This window comes from Primulina huaijiensis, unplaced genomic scaffold, assembly GCF_012295235.1.
Source record: "Primulina huaijiensis isolate GDHJ02 unplaced genomic scaffold, ASM1229523v2 scaffold42415, whole genome shotgun sequence".
NCBI lineage: Eukaryota > Viridiplantae > Streptophyta > Magnoliopsida > Lamiales > Gesneriaceae > Primulina > Primulina huaijiensis.
The window spans coordinates 145,763-157,441 of NW_027360177.1; the positions used below are offsets into that span (position 1 = coordinate 145,763).

Below are 11,679 nucleotides of genomic sequence, written 5' to 3' on the forward strand. Positions count from 1 at the left end.
TTAGTTCGGAGAGATAAACCAAAATGAAAGATATGATCATTCAAAAAATTCAAAGGGTTTCCACGAACGCTAATAAGAAATTGGAGAATATTGATGATGAATTCTCTTCATATTCTTTCTTCACACCTTTTGATAGACTCACGTCGATAAGAAAGACGATGTGCTAGAATTGAGCATAACTATTAGACCAAGGGTAGTAAGGCCTTCAAAAAAGTCATGAAAGGAGAATGATCGAAATATCAAAAGGTTGTGAATTTGCTCAAATTAATGAAAGAATTAGATACACAATACTATGAAAAGGAAGACGGAAATATTGCTCTAGTCGAAAAGTATTTTGTAAAAGTTGAGAAAAATATGAAATAAGTGGGAAATGAGGTCAAAGGAGACGGAACAAAAAAATTTTGTCCATGGGAAAATTTATTAACGATCCAAACTCGAAACTTGAGTATTATATGAAGATACAAGAAAAAAAATCATAAATGATTTAGTTAATTATTTGTAATTTTTAAAATTGCATGTAAGTTTTTTAATTACATTTATTTTTCTTAATTATATGTAATTTTTTATTATATTTTAAAATTTAATTATGTATAATTATATTATTTAATTATGTTTTAATCATTCTACTTTTTTAATATCAAATTATTGATATTAAATAAAATAAAAAATTTATATTTCAACATCATCATTATATTGCAATTTTATCTCATCATTGTAATAAGATATAATTAAATTATCAACACCAACATTAATATGAAATCAACTTCAGCTCATCAACTTTTTCATACCATTAAACATCCAAACTCAACATCATCTCAAACAATCGCTTCCTATCCCACCAAAAAAATAATAATTATTGTTTTCTTTGAGAGTTTTATCTAATTTTGGAAATCCTTGCAATATCATTAAATGTCCACTCTCCCCTTCGCCAAACGGCACAAGCCTTTGCCGTCGTCCCCTGAAACCCCCGCACTCTAGCCTAGTACCTTAATTTTTTACACATTTTCCAATGCATACACCTACCGAGAATTACTTTAAAAAATTTAATATTCCTTGTGTTTCCTCACTAGTAAACAATTGTATATGTACGAATCTCACTCATTTTCTAATACGCTATTGTAGAATACAGTTTTTTGTTTTTGTTTTTGTTTTTTTTTAACAAATGCCAAAACAGACGTCACCATGTTATACAGTTGCGAGATCATTGTATTAAAAATTAATAATATAAAAAACTGACATATATGTATATATATATATATATGAGTTTTGATATGCTGCACACCTACCATGCACACTTATGTGAGCACCGATGATGTGTCACTCACCTATTGGATGTGATGAAATATAAAAAAATTGCGCATCCAATAAGTAAATGACACCTCATCAGTGCTCACATAAATGTGCACGATAAAAATACAGCCTATCAAAACTAATAATATGATATTAGCACGCACATAACGAGGATTATTAAATATGAAATTGTAACTAATAGTGGTTTCTGGAGCTTTTTACATCGGACCCTTCTTTTAAAAATTAGGGAAAACAAAATTCTACCCCCAAAAAATTTCCCTACGCTCAAATCTCCATTTTTACACACATATTTCGGAGATCTGTACAAAATCTAAACAGCAAAAACAAGTTGGTAATTAATGAGTCCAGCAAAAGTAACACTAAAATTGAAACCAAAATTTCCTTATTTTATTGTTGATTAACTAATTTTTTTCTGAGAGGAGGGAAGCTAATCCAGTGACCACCGCCTTATTACCCCTCTCTAAACTCCTCGGCTTCACCGCCGGCAGCTGCCACACCACCATCGGCGAGACATCGTGAGATTTCGCCGGCAATTTGGGCGACTCAAAATCGGCCTCAAACGACGATGACTTCTCTCCAAAAATCAAATCCAATTCTCCAACCTCACTTTCTGACACCTCCGCAACTTCTGGTTCTGGTACTAGCTCGGGTTTGGGCTTGGGCTCCTGGGCGGCGTCGTTTTGGGGGAGGGTAGTTGCTTTTGGTTGCAGAATTCGGGTGTGAGGGCCAAGCCATTTAGATTTCATGTATTCGGATTTGCGCCAAGGCGCGATGTGCATGCCTTTCTTTTTCAGGCTCTGGCGCGCGGCTTCCGACGCGATCGACACGATCTGAAGAAGCCGATCGGATTTCCCGACGAATATGTTCGGCAAGTACTGCAAAATTGCCTTGTAGTTACTGGTGGATCTTGCAATTTCGAACTCCGATCGGAAATCTATGTCAATTATTAGTCTCTCGCCATCTAATATCACGTCAACATACTCGTAATCACCTGCATCATTGCGAAAACAAGTAAAGCCCATTTATTTCCTTGTCATAAATCGAGCAAAATCCCTGATTATGATGTACAATAAAATTAATCGTAAAATCTTGAGGAGCGAAGGGGTTAATGTTCAGATCCAGGAGGTTGAATTCGAGAAAGCTCAAAAGTATGCAATCATTTCCATATATAAATTCAATTGGGAAACAAAACTGTGATATGTTCTTCGTCAGGATTTGAAATTCACTTCCACAACCCATTAATGATTTCAGATCCCAAAGTCGAAACTCTTAAATTGGTAAAGTTGTGTTCAATTGATTTACGGAGGGGAAATATAAAATGAATTGATGTAATAACATGGAATGTTAGGAAATTAATTCGCACAAAGTAAAATTGATAAACAGAATGATGTATAAAGAGAAAGTTGGGAGTTTACCAGCTGGAATGGAGGAAGATTTTTCCCATCTGGATTTACAAACGGCGACATTATAGCCAAGAGTTATTAATCCATCGGCGACAATTTTCCTCAAATCGTCTTTTCTTCTGCAGGTTTTATTCTTTTCCACGATCCTCGATGTGTCTGCCAATAGATTTCTCTCCACCATACTCGCACACTGTATCAAACTCTGCATTCAGAAAACCAAATCGGTTCATAAACTGAAATTTGAACGGGAATAAACTCCAAAATTAATAATAATAAAAAATGAAACTGGGAGGTGGTAAACGAAGATCTTTACCTTGAGAATATCCGAGGAATCACCGAAAGAAGAGTTGGCAGTGAATGAATCGGAGAAGACATCAAATTCATCGTCGGAGCTGTAGTTTCTGTTGCCGTTAAAGCAATTGCAGCGGTTTCTCCCACATTTCATGGCTACAGTACCGCTGGTTTGTTTGTCAGTGTTCTCCTCGATGAAATTCTGGACCATTTTATCTAAACAGAGTGAGCTCGGCTCAAACTCAGCTGCTGTGATGCCGTTCGCTGGTCTATCCACCGTTGAAATCCTCATAACACCGTTGAACGGACGGTCGAATAGCCGCTTCAGCCGTGACTTCAACACCGGCGTCTTCGCGACGGCATCGTTTCGGATCGATGACTCACTATAATTTATCGGCTGTATTTTCATGGGGAATGGCATTTTGCAACTCCAGCAACGGTACTCTACCAAACTATCCTATCTACTTGTCAGTTGAACAAATTCTCAGAGCTCTTAAAAACTACTCAATTCATGAAATAAGTTACCAAAAGCACTTCAAAAACATCGACTCAAATAAACAAATAAAAGCAAGCCGAATTCAACATTTCGAACTCTGCCTGCCCTTTTCTTCCGATCAAAATTCAATCTCACCTCTAAATCATCGTAATTTCCGAAGAAATTTCAAAAGAGATCTGAAGAAAACACTCTTCACACCAGCCAGCAACCAAACAAACAAAAGTAGAGAAGAAGAGCGAAAAAGATAAAGAAAACGAAAATCTCCTCTTTACTTAACGAGAGTCTTGTAGTTATAGCTAGGATTTATCATGGAACACGCGTAGACATTAGCATTGCATTTTGAGAGGATACACGAGACAGCTCCGGCGAGTTTTGTCGCCGGCGGTGAGATGCTTCGATTTGATTCTCTTCTGTTTTTCCGAATTAATAGACCCGCTTCATTATTGCAGATTTGTGAAGCGAATGGGAGTGGGGATTTATATAGAGCAGTGCTGAACTGCCACGTGTAACATAATCGGGCGTTGGATGTCCTGAAATTCAGGCAATGATCAGGTGTGACGAGCGTAATCAGATTTTGAACATTTTACTTCTCAGACGTTCGGATGACAATCATTTGGGCCGGGTTTGTCAATTAGACATCTCATCCGTTGAGATTATAAGGAGCTCATATTCGTCGACTTGAGAAAATATGTGCAAAATCCACGGTCCGCCCCGATCCATTTCAATTAACGGATTCGGATTTATTAGGTTAATCTGATAATTATACAAGTAATATTTTTAAATCCGTATATTTATAACAAATGCTAGATAAAATAAATGATATTAGAGCTTTTTCTTATTAAAAAAACAACACAATCAAATTAACTAAACTCTCATTAGCATGGATACATCAAGATTCTATTTTATTCTTTGTAATTATTTTGCAAATCTTGTTTATCTTATGAGATAATAGGAATCAATACTTGTATATATGTTACTCTGTGTGAATAATAAAATATCCATTCGAACACCAAATCATATATAATACCAGTTTCCTTTTGGTTCGCGCCGTTCAAACCTACAACGTACGCTCATGGCTTCCTCCGATCCTGCTCAAACAGCCACGCCCCTCATCTCCATTAATCTTGTTTCCCAGACCCCTTAAAACTCACGCCCTCAAATTGTTATGCATGGCTTCTGCAGTTTCGATCCTTTCTATGCAAGGCATCAAAGCTACTGTTGATGCACTTGCACTTATAATGAACATCCATAAGTGCTGTTCCGCTCCATCTGAGTAGCTGCTGGACTCCGGTGCCTCTCATCATGTGACCATAGACCTTGCAAACCTCTCCCTCCACTCTCCTTACACTGGCTCTGACGTCGTCGTGGTTCGAAACGACAATGTGGTTTGTCTCACACCCAAAATTGTTCTCTTACTTTACCGACTGCCTATGTACGTCTATCTATCACTAATTTTTTTATGTGTTCCCTCCATGACTAAGAATCTCATAACTTTGCCAAACTAACAATGTCTCTGCAGTCACCTTTCTCCCATCTTCGCCGGGAATTAGTTCAACACTCACCTACGCATCTCCCATATCTCCTCACGTGATTATCTGGCTGATGGCCCTCGCCTTCGTCATTTAGCCTTCAAGATCGATTAGTGTTTCCATCGATCTTGAGTGGGCTTATTAGCATGGATACAACAAGATTTGATACTATTTGAATGCATTATATCTTTGTAATTATTCTGAAAATCTTGTCTATCTTTGGAGATGATTATAGGCATCAAAACTTGTATATATGTTTGTCTATGTGAAACGATAAAATATTCATTCGAGCACCAAATCCTATAATACTAATAACCCTTGCCTCATCACAATATTTTCAATTAAATTAATTTTTCCAGCGAATATAGTTGGATAAATTGATAGATACAAATAAAAAAAAAGCATTTAAATTGGATACAATATTACGTATATTTTTTTTCTGGAAAGCATAAATTGTTATATGTTTGGATGAAAAGAGATATATACCAAGACATAAATTTAGAAGTTAAAATTGGCATCTTTTGGTTTTTTTAAAATAAAATTTAACCCTGCCCAATTATTGTCATCGGAAATATTTTTATTTTAAAAAACACTTTAATTAAATATCAGAAAACATTCGATATTAATTCAAATGTAGAGGTTACATTCGAATGAAAAAAAAATGTACAATTGCTTCATAATGATCCCTCGTACGTGAAGATAACTCGCAACTATTAAACATTCACTACGGGAAAAAAAATACTATTCAACATTTTTCTAGCTTTTAATTATTGTGATCCACATGTCACGGTAAAAATGTTCTTCCACGCCAACTTCTGTATGTTCGAAAATAATCTAAAATCGGTGAGGAGAGTGTTTAAGTTGGTTGAATATTTGTATTTGTGATCAATTTGTTACATATTTTATTTCTTATTAATAGTCACAAAAAGATTTGTCTAGAATTGTTACTTTGTTGACGTGGTTTATAAGTTATTGAGTTCAGTTTGAAAGTTTGTCCAGTGTACCTCTATTAAAATCTGATGCGGATTCCCAGTTAAAAAAATAAAAAATCTAAAATCTCTCCAAATGTGAGAAGAAAATAGCCTACAAAATATTATACAAAATTTTAAACGTCTCAATTAGTGCTATTATCTATTTACTGATATAAATTATTTGTTGAAAACTGCTCGTCCATANAATTATGGCAAAAATAAAAGCTCGAATTATAAGAATACCACATATATATTTTTTATTTTTTATTTTGAGTTGTGGAAGGAAATTGTTATAGTTAAGTCTCCAACCCGATATCTTGTTTAAACATGATGTCAGATCACATTTAATTTTTGAAATTAAATTTACCTTTCAATTCAAACATTTTCGGAGATTGCTTGGTCGCTTATTTGGTAGGGTCATTTGTTAGATTTTTTTTAAATGATCATTTGTTAGATTTTTTTTATAAATGATAATATGTTAGAATTAAATTTTGTTTTTGAACCTCATAAAATTGACACTTTTAACTCCTTTGCACCGTGCATCAAATGGAGTGAGAAATTTATAAGATAATATTTGATGATTTATACACAGTCCACCAATACATACACAATTTTAGTTTATGATATAACGTTAAAATTGAACTTTGGATCTAACTCAAATTCAAAAACTAGTTCAAAGAAGATGATTGTCTAAGTTTATATATACAACTCTTAAAAAGTTAATTCACTCAATATGAGACATTTAATATATATACACACACAAAAACAAAAAAAATCATTATTCACGTACGGACATGAATATATATGTGCCTTTAATTTTGTGCACATGTTATTAATACGCAGAGTGCGTAATTTTTTTTCTTCAGAAAATTGAGTTTGAAATATTTCTTCCTTGACTGATAAAAGTAATTACCCAAAACAAAGAATAAATAAACAACTATTTATATAAAGCTGTGGGACACTAATAGTATGGCAAATATAATATCAAATATATACTTCAAATGTATGAAAACAAACGCCTTTTTCGCTTTTGCATTAATAATATAATAATATATATAACATATAAAAAAACAAATAAATCAGCTACGAAATTATTGCCGCACATAAGTTTATTTGACCATGGAATTTATGAAATTAAGGCGATGTACAGAAGTGAAGGTAAAATTAATTTGTGGTAGAAAATTAAATAATGGGTCAAAGTTGGATAACATGGGACCTTGAATAGTCCATCGCTTGACTTGACCTAGCAAGAATTTTGACCATATATGGCGATTTACGTGCACCCAAACATTTCGTGGCACAAATGATTCCGAAAAAGAAATAGAGTAGGAAGTAGTTTTTTTTTAAAAAAAAAAATTTAAAATTAAAATGAAAGTTGTCAAAAAATGGAAGCAGAGCAAAAATATGGTGAGAAGTGATGTGGAATATGAAATCATCGATTAATAGTAATAATAATAACTTTTTACCGGCGTAATATGTATATATGTGATATTTTTTGTGTTATTTTTTATTTTTAATTTAATATTTTCTTATAATAATTTTATTTTGTGAATGATATGATTATTTAAAATTTTAAAAATTTGGATAAATATTTTAAAAAATTAATAGTTTTAAAAAAATTGAAAAATAGACGTGGCAATAATAAGGGAATGCATAAATGTACTAAAATAAATTAAAAGAAATAGAGTAATTTTATAATTTTAAAATATATTGTTGGTATTTTAAAATATTCATCATGACACCAAATTTAATTATTCTATATCACAAATTAATGATATAATATAAGATAGTATAGATAAACATAACTTAAACCAAAAAAAAATTTCTTTTCAAAAATAATATATTAAATTTGATAGTCTTTATTGGAATCAAGAATATCATTCGCTTTCAATCTCGTCAACTGAATTATTTTGAGTTATTTTTTGTACATTAATATTTATGTTAATATAATTGTACTATAAATTACAATAAGAAAATACACAGTCAAAATGCATAAAATTAGTACGAAATAGTAATTCAAGGAACCTCGTTTTCTGAGCTATTACTTTGTGACAAAAGTTTGATGTTTATATTATATCTCTTTAGTGCTCATAAATGTCTCAGACTTCCAATCAAGAGCATACGGGCTTTTAATTTATTAAAGTAATTAATTATTATAAATAATAATCACAAAAATCCTTAGCCTTTGTACTTAGATAAAATACAAAATATTATGAAAGTTAAATTTGGGTCTTTGTAAGTTAGATAAAGTACACGCTGCTTATTTCTTCGATCTTCCGATTTATCTTGTTAGCTTGGTTTCATTTAATTTTATTTACTAGCTGATTTTTGTTAGCTTTTAAAAACTCTGAACCCCTTACAGCATATGATTATAAGTCAAATATTAGGCACATGTTTCACGATCTGCTAAACTCTGGCAACATGGATGAAACCTCAGTTCCCGAAAAGATTAAACAAACCTGACTTAATCTAGCTTTGCGTGAAATTAAGTATCGGGAATATTTTTGAATGTCGTACGTTTGTGTGGATGTCTAAATTAGTACCAGCATTTTGTTTGGGAAACCACAGATTTTCCTCGCTAAAAATGGTAGATGTGGGGAATGAGGCTGAAATATATCATATTATTCTGTTTTATATCTGAAATATTTATCATGTTATCAAATTTTAGTATTTAAATTTTCAACATATATATGTCGACTTTTATACAAATATAAAGACCTATATAATATAATAATAATATTGAAATAGATTGAAAAATATTTTTAACATCGATGTCATTTTCTGTCAAAGTTTTATTACTGCAGTTGAAGTATTAGGTCTTGTTTATACTGTGCGTGGGGCTCATGTGTTTGCTTATCTTTTATGTAAGGTGGATGAAGAATTGATGTCCCATCACTTTGATCAATACATGGGACCTCAATTATTTCATACCAATAATTTAGATTAACACGATGAAAATTGGGTTTTGTCAGAAATTCATAGGTTTTAACCCCGTTGGGTTAAGAATATTTTGGGATGCATCAGTTTTTTACACCTCGTGTCTTGTTTGGTCTGTTTTTAGACATGTATTACCGATAAACATGGCCAACGGCCAGGTTTGACTCAGACCCGGACTCGAACTGAAACCGGCTCATGATCAACGGGTTTGACTTGGTTTACGGATATAAAACCCATCGACCCGCGGCCAGGTTTGACTCAGACCCGGACTCTAACTGAAACCGGCTCATGATCAACGGGTTTGACTTGGTTATAGGACACTTTCTCTTTCACTAATTTTATATAGGACACAAATACATAGTAAAATAATATATTCAACAATACTTACATACCAAAATATATATATGTATTATTTATAAACCAAAGGATAATATAACGATACCTATATTATCATGAATATGTTGATACTCCCCTCCCCACATATGTCACATGCCAAACAGATACACGAACATTATAAGTTGGCGTGATGTTGAATAGGCTCGTTGCACGTGCATACATAATTTTAGATTTGTACATACTGTCTTAAATTAATTTAATTTGACTGGTGGTACGTGTGTCACATTTAAGAGACAGAGTCCTATTTTAATATAACTAGGGTTGGGTTTTAAAGTTACGACAGCTAATAAATTGTAACTTTCCATATTATTATTCAATATTCCCAACAGTTTACATCGCGGGTCGCTCTTGAAAACATACTAAATTATTAATTATATGAAAATATTTTATAAAAAAAATTATCAATTATATGAAAATATTTTATAAAAAAAAAACAACATACACATTAATTTATTTTCAAATTACACATTTTCTACTAAAAATTTATGTCAGATTCTTTGGTATGTGAATTTGAGGTATTTTAAAATATAATGTGTCATGTTTGAACTTTGAAATATTATAATATGAATTTAAAAATGATTAAAAAAATCAATTAAAACCAAACTCCCCGTCACTTTTTGAGTGACACCATTACACGTCTTAACAAAACAAAATTTAAAATTAGAACTCCTTTAATTAAATAAAGGGTGCATTATATATATTATGGACCTCCCAAATAACAGCGACAGAGTCAGGGTTGTTTTGACGAATTTATATATTTTTTAAAAATGTTTTACTCAAATATTATATTATAGTTTTGATTTTAATATTTTAAAATAATATATATAATACTGTACTTGTTTATATATATATATATATATATAAAAGAATAGTAAGAATAGTGGGACATGTTTGTTCAATGATTACAAGGACCTTTGTATGAAACGACGGGTCCCTTTTCTCTGGAAAAAAAAGTAAAAAAAAAAAGGAACACGCATTTTCATAAACAATTTGTATCGGTGGTTACGTTGCAAACTTGCAATGGCTCCTTATTTATTTTATTTTTAATTTTTATGTAGTTTTTTTTTCCAAATAATAGCGATGATATTTTAGACCATATATCTTTTGTTTTTGAAAACATGAATGTCTTATTAAGAATTGTGATACTCGTGAGGTACATATAAATTTTAAATTGGTTGGGATTATAACTTTTCAAAATTTTTTTTTATGAAGAAAGCCAATTTTATGCAGAATAATACGATATTTATTGACTTTATATATATAAATATATATGTATGTATGTAATTGGTAACGTGGAAATTGCACGTTGCCCTATAACTAAAGGCACAACTGCTAGCAAATTATTAATGGTAGGGAATATATGTGTCGCATATTCTTGTTTGAAAGTTTGGCTAATTTCATTAAGCTATAAATTATTGCATTTGTGCTGTTCTGCAAAGGAATCAAAAGATGTACGTGTTGTGTCACTATAGAGAAAGTAGGCAATGTATTACAATCAAGGTTACTCGAGTTTAATTTTTTGCATCCTTTTATTTATATATATATATACACACTCTGTCATCATGTGCTAGCAATTCTTGCCACCATGATTAGTTTTTGTATTTTAATAAACAATTAATATAGAAAAATTATATAATTCGCCATTGTTTTACGATGTAAATGATATTTTCCGGTTTAGATCATACAAATATGATCAATGCTTGTTTAAAAAGACTAATTCGGAAAAAAAATTGGGTGGGTTGCCCCGTGACGCCATTTTCTTGGTCAATATTATTCATATTTCATATCATAAACTAATAAACTGATAATATTTCAAAATTATAGAAGGTCAATAAGTGTACCAATTTTTGGTTGGAGACGTCAATAGGTTTAAAATATATTTTTAAATACTTCTGTTGACTGTAAATCGAACCCTTGTGCGCTCCTGGATTTGCAATCTTTTGGCCCATTTTCTGTTACAAAACGTGTAACTCGTATATATAGTGATTGATTATTAAAATTTATTAACAGTAAATTTTAATTATATTGATTTATATAATGGAAATATTATGTAAGATAAAGAATTAATGACAACCTGTGCGTTAAATTTTTAATGCTCAATAATTTTCTTATTTGTTTGTATGACTCCGTATTAGATAGAAAAAAAAAAGTGTTTTTCGCGTTCAATTCCCCGAAATATTTAATTAATTTGACACTTAACATCGACTGTATATTATAATTTTTACACTTGATAAGAGAGGTAAAATGCCAAATACAACAAATACAGGGGAGTATTTCCATGATAAACTTTTAATCTCTCAAGCTGTTTCTCTAGCACCTAGTAATTTATATAGAATAAGAGAATT

The 11,679-nt window shown here is 31.6% G+C and overlaps 1 protein-coding gene across 1 annotated transcript; it reads right to left on the reverse strand.

The window, feature by feature from the left end:
- Positions 1-1,459: 1,459 nt before the first annotated feature.
- LOC140969642 (uncharacterized) lies at positions 1,460-3,941 on the reverse strand. The gene is made up of 3 exons (XM_073431043.1): positions 3,028-3,941; positions 2,727-2,916; positions 1,460-2,302 (listed from the first exon to the last, which is right to left on the reverse strand). Exons 1-3 carry the CDS (start codon positions 3,424-3,426, stop codon positions 1,713-1,715), a joined length of 1,179 nt encoding a protein of 392 aa, XP_073287144.1. The 5' UTR covers positions 3,427-3,941; the 3' UTR covers positions 1,460-1,712.
- Positions 3,942-11,679: the final 7,738 nt, after the last annotated feature.

Bases quoted from the DNA above. Each gene is read 5' to 3' on its own strand.
- LOC140969642 (XM_073431043.1), bottom strand. From the start codon at position 3,426: ATGCCATTCCCCATGAAAATACAGCCGATAAATTATAGTGAGTCATCG. The intron at 2,917-3,027 runs GTAAAGATCTTC...TTCTGAATGCAG, and splicing joins ATTCCTCGGATATTCTCAAG to AGTTTGATACAGTGTGCGAG. The intron at 2,303-2,726 runs GTAAACTCCCAA...GCAATGATGCAG, and splicing joins ATCTTCCTCCATTCCAGCTG to GTGATTACGAGTATGTTGAC.